The 20,840-nt window shown below is 43.2% G+C and overlaps 1 protein-coding gene across 1 annotated transcript in view; it reads left to right on the top strand.

Moving 5' to 3' along the window:
- Positions 1–237: 237 nt before the first annotated feature.
- Positions 238–20,840, top strand: part of LOC129463770 (guanylate cyclase soluble subunit beta-2-like) — a 76,535-nt gene continuing 55,932 nt past the window's right edge. Inside the window, 2 exon segments of the mRNA XM_063618513.1 lie at positions 238–261; positions 7,749–7,822. Of these exon segments, the coding sequence (XP_063474583.1) occupies positions 238–261; positions 7,749–7,822 (98 nt within the window).

The raw sequence follows: 20,840 nt of genomic DNA, 5'->3' as shown, positions 1-20,840 counted from the left end.
TCCACCTAGTCAGGATTTGTGAGTCTTCAGAGCCACACACCTCCTGCCTCCCTTCCTGCGGAAATGACTTACAGAGCGTCCTGTTGGCATGTGGGGCTTTGGCCACACGGTGGCGCTTTACGCTCAGCAATCCTGCTGGTTCTCTTAATGCGTCACTGAAGATTTGAAAATCAAACTGAAAAGGAAAGAGCCCTGCCTTCTAGTTCTTAGAATACACAGATATCATTGTCAACGAGTATGGGGCTGTTAGCAATGGAGGAGGTGAACTGGGTTCACTAGCTGGTGACCACCCTGTAGGAAATGCCTCAGTTCTTGCTGGTTTCATCCATCCTAAGGGGAAATCAAAGGACCTCTTGTTTGAAATCAAAGGATTCAGAATTCCACATTCAGAGCCCGTTTTCAGGTGTTTTTCACAACGTTGTACTCAACCACATGTGTGAATCAAACCTCACTTTCCAGTGTGGCAGATGAAATAAAATGGGCCCACATAAGCCAGAGTTTTGACGTTCCTGGAAAAAGAGATTTTTTTCCTGAAGATATTGTCTGACTCCAAAATAGGCCTAAACCTCTTCCAGAAAAAAGAGAGGGGTTAACAGCAGCTAGTTTTATTCTTCTCTTGAAGGTGATATAGGACATAGGCCTGGTTGTGAATACCAGCTCTGACACTAACTAGTTTTGGAGCCTCAAGGAAGCTACTTCATGTCTCTTCACCTCCATGCTCCCATCAGTCAAGGGTGTTCATGATAATAGGACCTACACTATAGGATTGTGGTAAGGCTGAATTAATATTAAGTAGAACCAAATGAAAGTGGTTCAATTCGTTCAATTCTAAAGTCTTTGGCCTGTAAAAAATGGCAATTTCATGTGGCTCATTCTAAAACATGGAAAGTGCTTTGTGCCAGGCATATTGTGAGGCTTGGTAAAAGTGAGTGATTATTATCACAGCTGGCATGAAAAGAGTACAAGCACTTACTACGAACATTTAGGAAAACAAACCGCCCTGTCTTCTGGATGTTTTTTTCCTGAAGATTCTTACTGATAGCTGACTCAGTTGTTGCTGCACACGAAAGTTTCTAATACGCAAATATGCCAAAAGAAATCTGGCTCTTTATCATAGCTCCACCTTTAGCCAGGTTATCCCAGCCTCAAGACATCTTTCAATGAGATATTAATCCTACCAAGGGAGAAAACTCAAGGCCATCCCAGTACCACCCGCCACATGAGTAAAGCTGAACTCTTTCATTGTGTGCCTCTGCGGTCTCTAGGTGATGGAGACCTCGCTCTGCAGAGCCTGCCTCTCGGAGAGCACTCTGTGCCTTGGACTGATGTGGAAATTGATCCTCTCAGTCCCTCTGAAGCACACACATCAAAGTTGACCTGTTCTATGTCCTTTTGCTTCTTAGGTGAATACTAGCTAATCTGTTTAGCCAAAGGAATATATTTTTATTCTGTCAGAAGTTTCCCAAGTTGTAGCTAAAAGGAATGAGAATTTCAGAGACCTGGCAGGCCTGGGGGGTGGGGGGGGTGGGGGGCGTATTTTTTAACAGACAGGCCTCTGGGAGCCCAGCTTCAGCCACACCCTGTCTTGTGTCCGGGGACACCTTCCTCTGCTGATGTAGGCCCTGGAAAGAAAGCCAGCAGTGGCTCAGAAGCCAGGAAGTCTGAGGTAGCCTGGGGGGCAACAAATCAACCACAGGAAAGGCTTCCTACCAGGAATGAGGCAGCTTCGTTCCCAGAAATGCACAAACAAACCACCAAAAACCAGATCAGGGTTCTATTTTCTTCTCAGACACCCTTACCTTGCATTCTCCCTCTAGTTTCTTTCCTTAAATGATAGAGGTTTACTCCAGTGACCTCCCAATGGTATCCCGCCCGCCGTGCAAGTCCATGAAAGATAAAAGATTTGTGTTTCTCATTGCACATCATACATAGACGACGGGAGATGAGATGTGGCTTATTGGATCTCATCACATACCACAGGACACGCATCAAGTGAGACTGTGTTTGCATACATGTTACTGATTTGGGGAATGATGTTTGAACCCTTCAATGCACCAAAAGTGAGTTAACAAGTTAAGCCAGGCACAGCAGAGAACAGACTGTATTCACGTGAAGTTTGAGAGCGAGCAAAATTAGTCTGTGGCGATAATATGATAGTAATCGGAATAGGGGCAGCTGGGGGGGGTAGGGCTGATTGAGAAGGGGTACGGGAGAACTTTCTATGACCACAGAGATGTTCTTTGTCTTTATTAGGGTGTGAGCTACACAATTGTATACATTTGTCAAAGGTCATGAAACTGCTCACTTAATATAGAAAAAGGTAACAGCGAAAAATATCCCTCAAAACGACAGTCACAGTATCGGCAGGGAGGTCCATTATGTCATGGAGGAGAGAAGGGGAATTTCCATATAGTGAAATTTCCTCCCTGGCTGTCTATGCAATTGAAAAACATATAAAACGTCAGCCAATTTTCCAGACAGTTTCAAAATCTAGGGACTTTTTTTTTTTTTTTTGGTACAAGCACTGTCTATGTCTTTTCAAATGTTTACAGAGTATTTACAAAAAGTAGTCCGTTGGGTGGCAGTTGTAATTAGGGAAACTGGCAGTGAAAATTAACACATACCATAAAAGAGGGATAATTACTCCACTGTCATATACAATATTATTATCAAATGGTATTCACCCAGGAATCCAATTGGTTCGTTCCCACTCAGCCTCGTTGTTACAGGAAAGACCCTCCCTTCCTTGTTACCCTGGTTATGAAGCTGCCACGTTCCATGGATGATATGCCATATGGTACTTAACATCAGAATCAAAATGAGCTTGTGCTTTTTGTGTGAGATGTTGAAATTTATTAGAAAATCAGAAAGCCTAATTTCCACCAAGTTCCCGAGAACTGCCATCTGCCACATGAAAAAGAAAATGGAGATCTTTTTTTTTAAACCATTTACTTATTGTGAAATGTGAGGGTGCTGGTGTATGTGTTTGAAAAAGCGGGTTGGGGGCGGGGAGGGGGTTTGTGAGAGAGCGCCAGAGCAAGCCCACTTGGCAGGGCAGAAAGAAAGAGTGTCAGCTGAATGGAGGCAAAGGCTTGCGAAGCGTAATTATGGAAATCATCTATTCCTGAGCCTTTTTTTTTCTCCTCCTGCCACATGTTCCTTCCACAGAGGAGCAGTGCATAGAGTCCAGCTTTTGAGAATAAGTAAAGTCCCCACTTCAGAAAGAAGAGGGGGCTGAAACCAGTCTCTCCGGGTGTTAAGTCCTTCTATGGAGGAGCTGGCATGAGTTAAGCCAGGAGAGTAAAGGCGAGGGAGCCAGAAAGGCTGAGTGGAAGGAGGACCAGGAAGTCTTTCTAAGGAGAGTGACAGAAAGAAGGGCAGGCAGGATAGGAGAGGGATGCCAACAGGGGAGAGTGAAGGAGTGCCTACTGAGAAGGGAAGAATCTTTCAGCAAACTTTGGATGCCAAGGGAAAGATGCTGAAGTCTTCCAGGAGGGCGTGCGATGCCTGGACATTCGTTTCGGTGGACGGCCCCAGTCTATGGCATTGTGGTTCCCGATAGACTGCCTTAACCATGAGTCACATCCATCTAGTGCCCCACACCTCCACACTGCCTGGAGGGCTTACCCCAGCCTTTGATTTTACTAAATCTATTTATTTGTTCTCTGTTTTTACACCAAAGCTAGCATGTGTGTTGGAACAGCTACAGACAACATTTGTTGGACCTGGTTAGTGGCTGGATTTCTCACCTCTGACCACAAGTAATACTCAGGAAATAGACCTCTGGCAAACAGCCCACCAGAGCCTGAAACGGAACAGTGATGAGGATAGAGGATAAGGCTCAAGGCACCAGGGGACTTCCCATGATGACACTGCAGGGCCAAGTGTTGGTCAAGGCAGGCCGTTCTTGGATGGCATCCTTTGTGGTTTAATTAAAGATACACTAAAAAGATCACTCAATAGACAGCCTCATCTACAAGGCAGTCTTCCTACAGGAGCTTAGGGGTGTACGCTTTTCTGTGCTGGCAGAAAGGCGTTCTGTGCTGTTGGCACCTCGGGGAGAAGCTTCAGGTTTCAGGCTGAACTCCTGAGAGCTTAGCATCTGGGTTGTGCACAACTTGCGGTGCCAGGCAGCAGGTCCCACTCGTTCATCGGAGGTGGCGGCCTTACACTTTACCCCCCAGGTGACTGAGGACCCAACAGTGTGCTCCTTGCTTGGAGGCTAGTGATGAGCTCCTAATTTCACTGTGGACTTCCCAGACTTCTACCAGACAGGCTTCTGGAGACGCTGTGGATTCTCTCCTGAGCGACTAGGGGCTGGCAGGAAGGGCTGGCGCTTGCTGCTGCATCTCAATCCCTGAGGCCCCAGAAGAAGCTGCGGCAGGAACACGGTGAGCAGCTCTCAGCACCCTTGGCCCTGACTTTCCCTCCGCTTCTGTTTGTTGAGCACCTATTGTTCAAAATGCCTGTTATCTAAGAGGCTACAGTTTCCTGAGTGCTTACTATGTGCCAAGTACCTCACACATATTACCTCATTTAATGCTTACTAAAACCCTATGAGGAAGTGACCGTTCTCACCCCCATTTTCCAGTTGAGACAACTGAGGGCGAGTAAGATCTGGCCTGAGTCAAACAGCAAATAAGACTTGGGGTCAGCAATGAGCCCTCATGGTCTAACTTCAGAATCGTTACTCTATAACCCCAACAACCATCCTCCAACAGAGCAAACGGTATTATTTCCACCTTAGCTCATGAGCAGACTGGGCTCAGAGAGGTTAGGCAATTTACCCAAAGCTGCACAGCTACAAGTCACAGAAACAGAAACCCTTCTGGCTCCAGAGCCCAAACCCTTTCTCCTAAGCTGTACTCCCTCTCTGGGCTTACTGAGGCTGCATTTTATTTTGAAGCCACATTCCCCAGCCAATGCCTGGCAGGCACAGTGAGTAGGATTGGATATGGAATGTGAAAACATCTTTACAGGAGAAAGATTTGGCTAAACCTTAACATTTTCAGACATTTTAATTGCTTCTTTGGAACACAGATGTTTTTCGGGGTGCTGCAGCCATGGCCCAAATAGCCTCTGAAAGATTTGGGTGTCACCAGCAAATGAGAGTCCCTGCCTGCTTGCTGATCTCACTGGTCGAGCAGCACTAGTTCCAGATGGTTAGAGAACTTTGGTGCTGGCTTGCCATTCTTACCTATTTCAATGAGGCCCTCAAATGTGTAGGGAGTGTGTCCTACTGAGTATCCCCCTCCACCTGGGTGTGGGCAGCAAACACCAAGGTCCCCGCATATGCTGGACACATCGTGTGGGATCCATTGCCTCTTTTGCTCTCTCCAGGGGCAGAGAAAGTCACTTGATTTCAGTGGACAGGAAAGGGACATGTTTATAGTCAGTAGAGGGTGAGGGGGCCACTCTCTGATCTATAAGCTCAAGGTCTCTAAAGGATTAACTCTGGTACCAGCTTGGGGAACTGCTGAACACCAAAGACAAATGCTGGACCACATGACTCAATGACCCTAAATTCATCAAACAGAGGCACACTATCGGGGTGGTCATGACCCAGAAGTAGATGGTGTGGTTATCAACCAGCAGCGGACTTCAAATTCCCCAATGCCTCAGTTTCCCTTGTTACACACTAGAAGGTTGTCTCTAGTGCTCCGGCAGTGGGCATAATGTTTTATTTGATTGGGCATACTTTTGCAAAGATTGCTAAGTTGAACAATTGCTATCTTTGTTTATATTGGATTGATGTTGAATAACTGTGGTTATTTAAAGATTTTGACTTGAGGCTTCAATTCAGTACTTCCTTACTTGATAAGTATTTGTTAAATACCTCCTATGTAGCAGACACTGTCTTGGCACTTTAGTCAAAATATAGATAAATGACACTTACTTTCTGACCCTGAGGAGCTTGCAATTTAACAAAGGACAGGAAAAAAATATATATATACATACACACATATGCATTTATACGTATACATACCCACATATAAACGTACATAATATAAATAAGTATATACAAATACATGCACACCCATACATATATGTCTGTGTGTATATATATATGTGTGTGTTGATAGATACAAAATCCAAGCGTGTGCATGTGATAGTTTAACACACCAGCTCTGTGGTGATGAGGACACAGAGGCATCCAGCAGTGAGCCTGACAGGAAATGATGGCTGGGTCTGGCAGAGGGAGAGGGAATGGTTCTGCAGACCAGGCAGTAACTCAGTAGCATCAGAGCCTGGCCTTGCCCTGGGCTGACTGGGTGAGAAAGGAGGAAACTCTATCCATTGAAGAAGTGACATCTCTGTTTGGGGAAGGGCGGTAGGCATTTTGGATGAGCCTAAGGCAGCAGGAGTAGGTGATAAAATAAAACAAATTAAGACAGTTCTAGAGAGTGCTCTGAATGCCAGGCTAGGGTGCAGGCACATATTGGGGACCGTAGAGCCGGGACAAGATGGAGTAAGGAGTAAGGATGACATTGGTGGTGGGGAACTGGAAATATAGCCCAGTAGGACAAATATTTCCATTTCTGGAAAAGAACTAACAGAGTTTAGACACTCTCCTTCCTGTTGGCACTGGGCTCTTTCGCTTTAAGAAATTCCTACATATATGAAAATCCAAACTCATAAAATAAATCTGGAGCCTGGTATTTGTGGGACAAAAGAATTCTTCCCTTCAGGAAGAAATATTTTGAAAGCTGAGCTCACACAGTGCTTTCAAAGATAACTCAATCACCCCGCTTGTGTTAGGAGCCCCGAGTTGCGGAAGGCAGGTGGCCTGCCTGGGGCACACTGTCCCTCACAGAAGTGTTCATGGGTCTTCTTTTCTTTTTTTTTTTTCTGATGGAGGAAGAAGAAAGAGCACAGATTAATGAGCAAACCCAGAAGACAGTTCTTTCTGCTAACCTGGTGCTGTCTTTCTTATTGGAGTTTCCTCCTCTGTTTTCCTGCACTCGTTATATTCTCCACACACACACCCAGGTATAGATTCACTTTTATAAAGAAAAAAAAATCGTCCTGTCACTGCCCTTTTTTTTTTTTTTTTTTTTTTTGAGACGGAGTCTCGCTCTGCCGCCCAGGCTGGAGTGCAGTGGCGCGATCTCGGCTCACTGCAAGCTCCGCCTCCCGGGTTCACGCCATTCTCCTGCCTCAGCCTCTCCGAGTAGCTGGGACTACAGGCGCCCGCCAGCACGCCCGGCTAATTTTTTGTATTTTTAGTAGAGACGGGGTTTCACCGTGGTCTTGATCTTCTGACCTCGTGATTCGCCCGCCTCGGCCTCCCAAAGTGCTGGGATTACAAGCGTGAGCCACCGCGCCCGGCCCTGTCACTGCCTTTTTGGAATTAACATGAAGTGTGTGCCCTCCCTTTCCGCCAGGTGTAAACACCCCCATGCCACTGGTGTGTTTTTGAATTCTTTGTTCTAACAAACCAGTTCCTTATTTCGGAGAGGATTATAATTGACAGTAAATACTTTCTTTACCTTTCTCTAATTACAATTTGATTTCAAATGTAGTTCATATGTTTTCTCTATGGAAATAACCCAACCGGTGGGGTGCCAGGTTTTCCCTAAGTTGGGAATGAGCAGAGCTATTAAATTAAATCACGAGAAACAAGGAAAAGGCATAATTAGTTTCTCCAAGAGGATGCCATTGCACATTTCCTAAAAGACATGAAGATGTGTATGACTGGGGATTTCATGCCTTATTATATATATTTTTCTTCTGGTTTTGTATTCTAGTATGGATTTATCAACACCTGTCTGCAATCTCTTGTGATAGAGAAATTTGGCGAAGAAACATGGGAAAAATTGAAGTAAGTATATGAAAGGGAAGATGAAGTATCTCTGGAGCAACTGGTAAGCCTCCAGTGTTTTTAAGGTTATAGCTTTTTACTGACCTTTTGATTAAGCCAGTTAGTTGAATGAACCCATCATAAAAGATACAGCTGGTTCTCAAAGAGATTCAGTTACTAGGGAGATCAATTCCAGTACCGTAAACATATGAATTAGCTACAGAAAACACCTGGTACGCCTTATCTGTCTTCGATGAAGGTATCAGTCTTAATTACTAAAATCAGCCTTAAAACGGGATCTCACTGTAAATAATACCAACATTATTTTAACTTTTATCTCGTGAATGAATTCTCATTTTCTCTTTCCAATCACAAAAGAGAGAACAACTGCATTATTTCCATTGCACAACAATGGAGCTGCCAAACAAAAGAGGGGAGATACCTTTTAAGTTTGACCAGAATCACTTCTTACGTGTTCTTTAGTTAATTCTTGGTTTTTTTCCTCTGCCTCTGTCCAGTAACCCCTTAATGCCATCATTTATATCTCCACATAGTCTCCTGTCTGACTCTTGCAATCTTGTGCTATGTGTCTGCTTCCCTAGAGGCTCCCAGACCTAAAGTGTTAGAGGTTGGGGATGAAAGTGCCTCAGAAATCACTTGATCCTAGGAAGGGAGAGGAAAACAAAAATATGGAAAAATGATTGGCTTCCTCAGTTCATCAATGCCATGCAAATTAAAACAATTAGGCACTGCTTTGCCTATTAAATCTCCAAAAAATTTAAATGATAATAACCAGTTCTGGTTAAGATGCAGCAAAATGGGTAATTGCTGATGGCATAGTAAATCAGCGCAGCCCCTTTGGAAAGCAATCTGACAACATGTACCAAAAGCTGTGCAAATGATCAAATCCTTTGAAGCAGTAAGTCCATTCTTGAGAATCTATTCTGTTAGAAATGCACACCTTTATGCACATATATATGCATATATATGCAAAAAGATATAATGTAGCTTTGTATTTATAAATAATAAAATAAAAAAGTTCTTTAGTAGTTAAAAACAAACCAACAATAGAATGACAAAAGAAATATGCATTATTATATGATGATTGCAGATCATGAAGCAACTTGCAAATTTTTATGACAATACTAAATTAAAAAAACAAGAAAAAAACAAAAAAGACACAAGTTACATATCTACTAGGTAAATTACACAAATGAAAAAGGATTAAGAGAAAGACCAAAATAATAACTAATAGTGACTGAATTAGATAAAATGCTGGATGATTTTTTTTCCTAACATCTATTTCCCAAATTTTCTTTTTCTATTTCCCAAATTTGCTATATGTTTTTATTGCTTTTGTAATGTAAAAACAACTTAAATGCTTAATGCAAACTTTCCCTCCTCTTCCTCCTACCCCCATTTTAAAAATAAAATAAATTGAGCTGAGAGCACAGTGACTTGCCACAGCTAGGTCCTGCCCAGACCCATGGCCCTGCACAGGCCTGGGCACTGTAGCCCACTGCTCACACACAGGGCACCATCAACCATCTTATTCTAGGGAAGGCAGCCCAGGGGTAAATCAGCATCTCTGGGGTAAATTGCTTACAGCTCCACAAGTTTAGATGGGAAAAAGGAGCTCTGGCCTCATAGAGGCGAAGAATACTCATTTCCAAATATTTTAAGTAGGAGCACTGAGTAACTGTGATCAGAGAAACCTTGGACTCGTGGACCCTTGAGAGATTATTTAGCCCAGATCTTCTCAGTTGACAGGTGAGGAAACTGAGGCCCAGAAAGGTTAAGTGACTTGGCCAAGACTGCACAGCAAGGGGGCAACAGGGCCAGGATGCGCTGTCAGAACCTTAAAGTGCTCCTTTTCAGCCCCCTATGCGGCCGTGGGAAGAGAAGCATCTGAAGACTTTTTTATTTTTTTGTAACAGCCATTGTGTTGTAAAGGCTAAACTCAGTAAGAATAGAGGACAGGAAAAAGCAGTCTTCTTATTTTAAGCACTTACTTTGGGCCACGCCTCTTATGTAACAGTCTTATGAAAGCCCAACAAGAACACTGCAAGGCAAGGTATTGCCCTGCTTCACCAAAGAGGGAACAGTCCCGGAGAGGATGATGCTGAAGACTGCACAGTGCATAAGGGGGCTGGGGTGGGGACACAAATCCAGGTCTGTAACTGCAAAGACTCCTCTTTCTATTAGGCCATTCTACCTGGGGAAAGGAAGAGCAACTGGCAACGGGAATTCATTTTCTTTTTTCTTTTTTTTGTGAGATGGAGTCTCACTCTGTCACCCAGACTGGAGTGCAGTGGCGTGATCTCGGCTCACGGCAACCTCCTCCTCCCGGGTTCAAATGATTGTTCTGCCTCAGCCTCCCGAGCAGCTGGGACTATAGGCACCCGCCACCACGCGGGAATTCATTTTCAGGGGCTCTGGGTGAAATAAGAGAGGTGTGTCTTTAAACATGTGTTTACTGAGCTCCCATAGTAGGCCTGGTACTGCGAAAAAACACTGAAGGATTGAAGAAGCATATAAGCCATTTGGCCTGGATGGCTTTAGAATCTGTGGAAACATTACAGGTATGCCCGGAACACAGGAACTAGGGTACTGAAGGGCCATGTCAGATGGGAAACTGGGATCGTTTCCTCTGCTACAGACTTGACAGGGGCAGGTCAGCTCCAGCCATGCACACCTGGGCCTTCCAGAGGATCAGCTGCTCCCATGCAGAGGGTGAGCAGTCTTAGGAGGAGGAAGGAGAGACGGCAGGCTCAGCCAAGCTGTTGGGTGCACGCTGCAGGGTGGGGTGGGGAACCAACTTGGGAAATAGGATACTCACATTCTCAGAAACAGGGCATTGTTGCAAGGAATGGAAGAGTCGTTGGATTCAGCGGGGGCTCTGGGGCTACAATGCTGAACTCAAAGCCCAGAAGCAAGGCCTACAGTATGTATGACCCTGGCACGGCACTTAACCACTCTGCGACCCAGGTATTTCATCTGAAAAGAAAAATAATAAAAGTAGCTAACCTCATGGGGTTATTGCAAGTGTTACATGAGATTGATGATACAAACCAGGCACTTAGAAAAAATGAGTGGCCCAGGATGAGCACTCAACAAATGCAAGCTGCTGTTGCATAATGGCTGCTTCAGTGCTTGGTATTGGCTTATTTTCGAGATGCTGGTCCTCACGTGGGTTGGGGGAGAGGTGGGGGCAGTGGCGTGCATCCCATTGGACTGGATTTGCATCTGGGCTCTGCTGCTCAGAGCTCTGTGATCCTGAGCGGGTTGCTTCACCTCTCTGAAGCTCTGTTTCCTCATTGATAAAGGGGGAATAATGTACCTATCTTCCAGGGTTAAGGAGAGAATTGAGTGGTGCAGTCTACACAGAAGTACCTAGTAGAAAGTCAGTAAGCATCCTTCCTCCTCCTCTGAGATATAGGTGCTACATTAAGATTACATTATACTTGACACTATTAGAACCACTTTGCTGCTGGTCAGATAATGATGCTTTCCATCTTGAAGAAGCAGATGTTCCTCAAAGGCTTTCTCTTTGCCCAGAGACCTTGCCTCCTAAAGTTAGTGTGATTTGCTGAATGGCTTTATCTCCACTCCTCATTTCAGTCTGATCTCCTGACACCCAGTGTGGGCCACTGTCTAACCCTGCCTTGAGGAACCCTCATAAATGCTAGGGACCAGGCCGTGAGGGGTAGAGATGGATTTTTGTTGATTGATTTTTGACTTATGAATCTTCTACTATGTGATTTCCTGGTTAGGACCTTTAGCCTCAGCTCGGCTGCTGCTTAGAAGAACCTGTCCTTCCTAGGAGAAAGGCCAGGGCTCTGGAAATCATTGAAAATAGCCAGAAATAGCCAGAGCACTTAGACATGAGCAGAGGTAAAATGACGCGTTCAGCTCTGCCTATGACAGGTAGCTGAGATGTGCTGTTTAAGGAGGGACTCTCACCCTCCGGGTATGACTGAACACAGGTAGCATGGCCAGCTGCTAGAACCTTCATTGGTTGAGATATTCAGCATATCTTTCCAAATCAAGGGGGAAAAAATCCCCAGCTTTCCATATGTAAGTGGATGGAAGAGACTTTTTCCTTTTTGCATCCTTGGTGCGACCTCTCTGAAAGGCTGGAATGTCGTCTCTTTCTTCCTTTAGAAGAGCAGTTCTCATAGCATTCCCAAACAAACAGGAATCCACATGACCTCCAGGGGGATAAAGGACATTTGAATGAGGGTACAAGAATGCAAGGGAACCAGAGAAATATGTCTGGGAATAGAGAACCCAGCAGGGCACATCCTGCGCATGTGTCATTAGGTTTTATCTCTTTCATCTCGAAGTCTCAATTATCTGCTTAATTGGGTCTCAGGATGTTTGTATACAGAGCACTAGACATCTATACGATTGCAATGGAAATGCATCTTTAAGCCAAAAATAAAGCCAATTTAAGAAGTCCACCAGCTATGAAAATTGCATCATATTAGAATTTACTAAAAAAAAAAGAAAAAAAAAACTAGTGCAGAAAACTCAGCTTTTAAAGGAGAAATTAAGGCGAGATTATTGGCTGTGCAAAAGGATTTGCTTCAGGCCAAATTTAAATAACAAATTTCCTAATGCTTTTAGAGTAGAATTTCAGCTAAGAAAGAAAAAACCCATCAATTCCTACAGAAATTTTAAGAAGAAATGATTAGGTAAAATGAAGCATGTTTCCAGACCTTATGACATAAATTTTATTTTAACATGAAATAGGAAACAGATGTTTCTCCTCCTTTGCTTGCAGTTATTTTCCTCTCTTATAGTCTAGATTTGTAGATTTCTAATTATAAATCACTTTTTTTTTTTTTAAGAGACAGGGTCTCACTCTGTCACTCAGGCTGGAGTACAGTGGTACGATCACAGCTCACTGTAGCCTCAAACCCTTGAGCTTAAGTGATCCTTCCACCTCAGCCACCAGAGTAGCTGGGACTACAGGAATGCACCGCCATGTCCAGCTAATTAAAAAAAAAATTTTTTTTTTAGAGACAAAATCTCTCTATGTTGCCCAGTCTGTGAACTCCTGGCCTCAAGAGATCCTCCTGCCTCAGCCTCCCAAAGTGCTGGGATTACAGGTGTGAACCACTCTGCCTGGCCTAAATTGCTTGTTTATAATCTTTTGGTTAAAACCTTTATTGAAACTTAACAATGAGAAGGAACTAATGGATTAGGAAGAGTAAGGCCTTCGGAATCAGATAAACCTTTACATTTTGCCTGGATTGCTTACTTGCTGTTTGACTTGGGCAAATGTATTTATTCAAGTATTTAGCTTCTAGGATGTGCTGAACAAAGTTTCAGCCACTGGGAATAGAGGCAAAGGGAATAGGCAAGGGCTCTGTTCCCTGGGAATGTATTCCAATGTGGAGGACAGTAAACAGGCAAATAAACAAATAAAACTCAGGTTGTGCAAAGAGCTAAATTTAGAGTATTTAGTGGTGACTGGGGAGAGAAGATGCCAGTTGCCCTGAGTTGGTTAAAGAAAACCTCTTGGTAAAGGTAATGTTTGAACTGAAAGGAAGGAAGGAGCCAGCCTCGAGACAGAGAAGTTATATGTGTTCCAGAGAAAATGGCAAGTGCAAAGGTCCTGAGGTCAGACTGAGCTCAGTGAAGTTGAGACCCAGAAAAAAATCTAACATGCTTGGAATATCATATATGAGGAGTCTGATAGGAGATGAAGGTGGAGAGGGTTTTAGGGATCAGAACATATAAAAGTGTAGAAGATGAGAAGGAGTTGAACTTTTCTTCTAATGGCAGTGGGATACTGAAGTTTCTGAGCCTTGGTGTGCTCACTTGCGAATGGAGATAATCATGGTGCTCATCTCATCCACTTGTGAGGATTGAGGCAGCTAACACAGGTGAGGCGGCTAACATCCCCTTGGCACTTTGGTTGCAGAACTTAGTCCAGGATTTTGCTTCCAAGGATCAGCAATCCACTATGTAAGCTAACGTTTAAAGGAGTTACTATAAAGATTCAGAAGACTCTAACAGAGCTCAATTGCAGGAAGTACAGAGAAATCTCAGAGGAAACAGAAAGTCAGCAGGCCTGTTTCCAACCCTGCGTCTCCCTTCACGTTTACTCTATTTTCCTGGTTCTCTCTTCTCTCTGCAAGTCTTTTAATTTCTGTTCCTTTTTTTTTTCTGTCACCCAGGCTGGAGTGCAGTGGCATGTTCATAGGTCAATGCAGCCACAAATCCTGGGCTCAAATGATCTTCCTGCCTCAGCCTCCTGAGTAGCTAGGATAAGAGGCACGTGGCACTGTGCCTGGTTATCCTAGTTTTTGGTGAGACAGGCTTTGCTTTGTTGCCCAGGCTGGTCTCAAACTCCTGACTTTAAGTGATCCTCTTGCCTCAGCCTCTCAAACTGCTGGGATTACAGGTATATGCCACCATGATTGGACTTAATTTCTGTTTCTTCCAAGCTTTTCTATATGCCCTTTGGATTCAAGAGATCACCATCATCAGACTGGCTGTTTCTCAGTACCTCAATTGCAGATGCCTGAGAAAGAGGGTTTGATGGTCTTTGGTCTGGAGTCCATATGTATCCCATTCAGATGGACTTTGGAGGGTGGGGTCTCTAAGAAGAAGTAATGGGTAGAGCCATCAGGACTGATGTATATTCTCCACTGTATAAATAAATACATGAAAAAGGAATGAATGGTTGGATGATTCATGTGTGTATGAATGGAAGATGAATAAATGAATGAGAGGTGGATGGATGACTACCAAGCCCAACCAACCCATTTAAGGAGAGAGCTGGGTGGGATTACATGGCTTCTCTCTATGTCATGGGTTCTTAACCAAAGATTCATGGATAGGCTTGAGAAGGTCTGAGAACCCTCCGAAGTCATCTATTAAAATGTCGTGTACATGTGACTATATGTATTTTCTGGGGAGAGGGTTCATAGTTTTCATCAGAATCTCTAAGAACGCTACAATCTAAAAAAAATCAAGGATCCCTGATTATGAATCCTTGGGATTTTTGTTCTTGCTAAATAGGAAATGCTGGCAGGGCACAGTGGCTCACGCCTGTAATCCCAGCACTTTGGGAGGCCAAGGCGGGCAGATCACAAGGACAGGAGTTCGAGACCAGCCTGGCCAACGTAGTGAAACCCCTGTCTCTACTAAAAATACAAAAATATTAGCTAGGTGTGGTGGCGGGCGCCTGTAATGCCAGCTACTTGGGAGGCTGAGGCCGGAGAATCGCTTGAACCTGGGAGGCAGAGGTTGCAGTGAGCCGAGATCGCTCCATTGCACTCCAGCCTGGGCGACAGTGTGAGACTCCATCTCAAAAAAAAAAAGAAAGCTGTTAATATTGTGACATCCTGAGAAGCATTCCTTCAAGCCCAGTATATTGCAAAACTAATTGAGCCAGAAAAAGTCAGAATTAACTCATTCCCTTTTCTGCTGTCCCTCGTCCATCCAATTGACTCACCAAGTTTCTTACCCCCTCTTCAAGACCGAAAGCCCCTGTCCCTCCATGTTACCTACTTTTCCCATAAATAAAGTCTAGTTAAAAAGTAGCTGAAAGCAGAGAGTTTTTATTTTTAACTTTGATCCAAAAATGTTGCTTGTCTCCCCACTTCTGTCCCTTTCCTGGCCACAAATGTTTTTCCTGGTTCATCTAGCTGCCTGAAACCACAGCCCCTCAGAGCCAGAAGGGCCCTTAGAAATCAATCTGGTCGGAGCATTTCACCTAGAGGACTCAGCCTCCAAAAGATCATATGAGAATATCTGTGGGAAATTCTAAAAATATAGTGAATATTATAATATTAAATATACAAAGCAGAAGTATTTTTTTCTAACAAAAGCTGTCAAAGGTAAAGCTTGAGAAATACTTTTGTTTAGTAGGACTATATGGAAGACAAATTTTTTTTTTCTTCTTCTTTTTTTTTTTTTTTGAGATGGAGTCTCGCTCTGTCGCCCAGGCTGAAATGAAGTGGGGCAATCTTGGCTCATTGCAACCTCTGCCTCCTGGGGTTCAAGCTATTCTCTTGCCTCAGCCTCCTGAGTAGCTGGGATTACTGGCATACGCCACCACACCTGGCTCATTTTCTTATTTTTAGTAGAGACAAGGTTTCACCATGTTGGCTAGGCTGGTCTCGAACCCCTGACCTCAAGTGATCTGCCCACCTTGGCCTCCCAAAGTGCTGGGATTACTGGCGTGAGCCACTGCGCAGGGCCTGGAAGATAAACTTAGTAGGAGTAGAAACAGATATCATGAGGCCTGAAGCTTATATAATTTGGGAAGCCTCCTTTAAAATATAATTACCAATAAAAATTTAGCTACAAAAATAAGTACTTTTTTTAGAATTAAGGAAGAAAACTTTAAAGCTGAAGGATAACATAAACATCAAAAGCTGGAAACATGTTTTATTATTGGTATCATAAATTAACTAACCCTCTTTTATAATACTTTTCTGCATCTTTGGCTGTATTTTGCTTTTTCTGTTCATCAGACAATGATTTTATAATGTCATTTTCTATAAAGAGGATAGAATGAATATTCTAGTATGGCTGGCTGAAAATTGTATTTATTGTATTTTGTTTTCATTGTTAGCTTAGACAAACTTCTTTATGCACATCCATAACTTTCTCAGCAGTTTCTTGCTGAAGTGTTCTTCTTTCCTGGTGGCAAGTCCTGGGAAAACTGCAGCCTTTGATCTCCCTCGACCTGTTCCACCCCTCTCCCCTACTTTTAGGCAAGTCCTCTTGGACCAGGCAGTCCCCACTGGGAATGTGCAGCCTCTCTTTCAGATGCCTTTTGGGGGTCAGAGTAGAGTCTGGATGTGTGTTGAGTCTACCAGAAGCAAATGGTCCTGAGGACTGGGTGGTCTGCAGCCCCACCCGCAGGCATGCAGGACCACTACCAGGGCATATAAGGTGACCCCTCAGGCTGGGGATGGCTCCAAGCTAGAGGGGGCCAGGTGAGGCTGCTTCCTGCCTGTCCTGGAAGCCTCAGCTTCATTAGCTTCTAAAGCAAACCTGAATCACTCTTGATTTAAATCAGAAGTTCTTAAACACTTTGGTATTCAGAAGCCTTTATACTCTCATAAATTATTGAAGACCCCACAGAGCTTTTGTTTAATCTATGCGTATTTATGGTATTAGAAATTAAAACAAATTTAAAAAAACATTTTAAAATTCATCTAAAATAATTATATGTTATAATATATAATATAATTATGCTATAATACATAATATTACATGTTAGTGTAACATATTTTTACGATAAATAACTATATTATTCAAATAAATTAATGACAAGATGGCATTACTTTACAGTTCTGGAAATCTCTTTTAATATCTGACTTAATAGAAGTAATGGAAGTGGGATTCCATCTTCCACAATGCATGTATTCTGTAATATGATTTTGGTCGAAACTTATGAAGAAAATATGGAAGGAAGAAGAATGTACCACTCTTCTCAGATAATTGTGCCTATTCTTTTAAACCTCACAAAAGCTTGACAAGTGGTATTTTCTCAAAGGTCAGTTATAATGTTGAATCTGTAACTGTACTGATGACCTTCTTCATGCTCTGTTATATTAAAATCTCTTGATCTGTGTTACACTTGGATAGAAATTTTTTAGCATCATTTTGTACTAGCTTGCATGAGTTATTTGGAAACTATTAGCTAACTGACTTGTGCTAATCTTACAAATGTTGACATGTTTCACTATACAATATCAAAATTGCATTTGTCAATATCATCATCATCTTAGCCTCTAAGGATTAGGATGCTAATAAGCTTACAGTATAAGATGCAATTTTTTCCCCCCAAACTTGAGTTTTGTCATTGGCAACACATTCTGCCAGTTATTTTCCTTGAAGTGACACGCTAACTTTGTTCTTTTCTTAAGAAAATGTGTGCCAAATATCCAAGTCTGAGTAACCATAGTTCGTCTGACAGTGGTTTTTTAAGTGGAAATGATGTTCCATTAAAAAAAGTGGCTAATTCAGCTCATGACTCAATCGTGTAAGTACTTTTCCTGGAAGTGACCATTCACACTCCTGCATATAGGAAAAGTACTTTGAGTATGTACTTCCCATTCTGTTACACAAAATATTCAAAAGATATATACTCAGGGTCAAGATTTCATAACATTGTTAATTTTTACTACCTCAAAATGAACAACCTAAAGTGAAACTGGCATTTTTTTTTTTTACTGCACATATGTGACAGTGAGGAATATGACGACTATAAATAATATACTGAAGATTTAAAAAAGAATATAATAAAGAATGTATTAGTTTTGTGCCACTGTCTTAATTCATGCTATAAGGCACCAAATTTTACTCACCAATGCTTATGTGCCATTAGTGCAAACACCAATCAGTACAAAAAGCAAATAATGTCTTAATTTGGTTTTGAAAATAGTTTGGCCCCATGGATTCCTAAAAACACCGTAGGTATTCGCAGGGGTTCCATGGGTCATACTTTGAGAACTGCTGGCTTAAATGCCTTAAGCATCCTTCTAAGTGAATCAGAGGTCAAGGAAGGAGACATCATTAGTGGCTGAGGGAGAGAAGGGGAGGACCAGACATGACAGTCTTCATGACAACAATGACCTAATTGAATACTATCATTGTAAAAATGAAGAAATGGAGGCACAGTGAGATTTGCTCCAAGTCATCCAGCTAGATGGTGGTAGAGCCAGGGTTAACTCCTAGGTCTCCCCCTGACACAGAGTCTGTGAGCCTCTGTCAAGTTAGGTCTCTCACCTAAATTATCTTACAATTATTTATTGAGTACTTGTTGTGTGCCAGGTACAAGGCTAGGTATTGAAGATATTAAATCAAATGACATTGTCACGATCCTTCAACTTGGTAGTCTAGGAAGCATGCAGATGGGCAAATCAATTCCACTCGCAGTTAGCACGAAGACAGGTGATACAGAGACTCGGACGGGGGCCGAAAAGCAGGGACGCCCGGATCTGCAAGTGGCTGAGAATGTCCAGAATCGGGATTCTGACACTGAGTTGGGAAGGAAGGATCAAGTTAGCCAGATCAGGGAAAGTGAGAGCTTTTCTAGTGGAGCAGAGCCTGTGGGAAGGCAGGGAAGAGAGGAGCTTGAGTAGCTGGAGGAATGGATGTATGGGAGAAATGGCTGGAGGTGAGGAGTGGGTGCAGAGGTTGGGTCGTGGAGCTGGGTATGTCCACCTAAGAAGTCTGGATTTTATTAAGAAAGCTGTGGGGAGCCAGACAGGCTAGCTGGAGGACAGGCTACAAAGACAGTCTGGTGCTTTTTCTAAATTCCAGATGGTCGTGACACCAGGACAAATCTTTTGCCTCTCTGGGCCCCCCTTTCCCCAAATACACCTTGAGTCACACATTGACAGGCAAGTTTGTTATGTGAATTCCCCACCTACCATTAAGAGAGCTGTTGAAAAAATGAGTTCCTATGGCTTAAATTGATCCCATTCTCTTGGCCTGAATCTTGCTACAAAGTGCTGTTCATTTTTCCTATGGGCTTTGTAGCTCACCCTGGACTCTGAAAAACCATTACATCAGTTTAGTAAGGTTGAACCACGTAAAATGTATCATTTGTAACCTGTTGCCTTGCCAGACTGAATCCTAGAAAGTGTTTCTGTGCAGTGGTTTTCAAACCTGGACAGTCATCTGAGGCAAGTGGTTAAAAAAATATGGATTTTCAGACACCACCTACTGGGGCTCAGGAATCTGTGTATTTATTTTGCTCTGTGAGTTGCTCTGCTATAGGCAGGCTGGCCCTGATTTTCTGCTCAGATATTTTGGGTATTGCTAGTTGGAACTAACTAAAGAGGAACATATATTGAATGCCTGCTGGTGCCAATTAAACACTGATTCCTCAGTCTCCTGCACATGGATGCATACAAGCACCTATGTGGCTGACATTGTTCATATTCCATGACAGGTACTCCTCTTTGTGTGAGCTGGAAACATCTAACTCTTACTTCATTTCTCACATTTCTTGCATCCCCAACTCTCGATCTCTTCAAAATGCTTTCCAATAGTCATTTTTCTCTCTTTCTCCTCTGCATGTGAGAGGCTTTGTCATCTCATTGGAAGATATCAATTGGTTTATTTATTTTAAAAAAATTCTTGGTGAGCATACTGTTTTACTAAAGCAGCTTGAATGACTACATATGCAAGTGTGCACTGGCTCTGTGGGAAATGTTATATGCAGGATCGTGGAGATCAATAAACAAGGCTGAAAATCCCTGTATAATCATAACAGTCTGGGCACGTCTGGCATCCCAGCAACGTGCAACCTATATACAAACCCAAATAAATATTTGACACTAAAATATGATCAGTTTGGCCTACAGGAAAGAACAGGCTGCCAGATCCAGAGATGGGTGAATGGGTGGTCCCATCAGAGGGCCGGGGAGTGCCACAGAGTTTGTTATGTTTCTGACGGTCCTGGAGGTCACTTAACCCTTTCTAAGGTCTTCAGAACACATTATGACAATGTGTCAAGTTTAAACTGGGGTCTTGTCCATGTGTTTCTGTTTTGCTTATAGGCACAGAAGGAGGGCACATGTTTTCACAGAGACTTGTGGGCCCCTGGGGGCGAGTAAGAGGCAACTCCAACATGGTGGAGAGTGCCCCACTTAGGCAGAAGGGGTGGTGTACAGCACTCCTCGCCTGAGCAGGCCTACAGCCGGTTTCTCTGAACAGCTGCCTCCAAAGATGCTTAGAAAGCACTGTATAGGCATGGGCCAAAACAGGAACTCTTACAGGTGAAGAAGAATTCAAGCAGCTTCTAGTCCAGGATCCTCAACTGCATGCACAAGCGTTTCTGGGGCTGTCTGAGACTCCCCAGTGGATGTGTGTGTAGCAGAGAAGTTAAAAAAGATGGAGAAACACGAATCTTGCCCAGTACTTCCTTTATTTTACAGATAAAGAAATCAAGGCCCAGAGGGGGAAAGTGATTTTCCCTTAGAGCTTATTTGTGTAAGGCATAAGCTTGGAACCAAAGTCTCCTAAACCCCAGCCCTGGTGACCATCTCACTCGCTA

Source organism: Symphalangus syndactylus, chromosome 15, assembly GCF_028878055.3.
Source record: "Symphalangus syndactylus isolate Jambi chromosome 15, NHGRI_mSymSyn1-v2.1_pri, whole genome shotgun sequence".
In the NCBI taxonomy this organism is placed as follows: domain Eukaryota; kingdom Metazoa; phylum Chordata; class Mammalia; order Primates; family Hylobatidae; genus Symphalangus; species Symphalangus syndactylus.
Note: the sequence above shows the minus strand (reverse complement) of the source record. Positions and strands in the feature narration are given on the sequence as shown.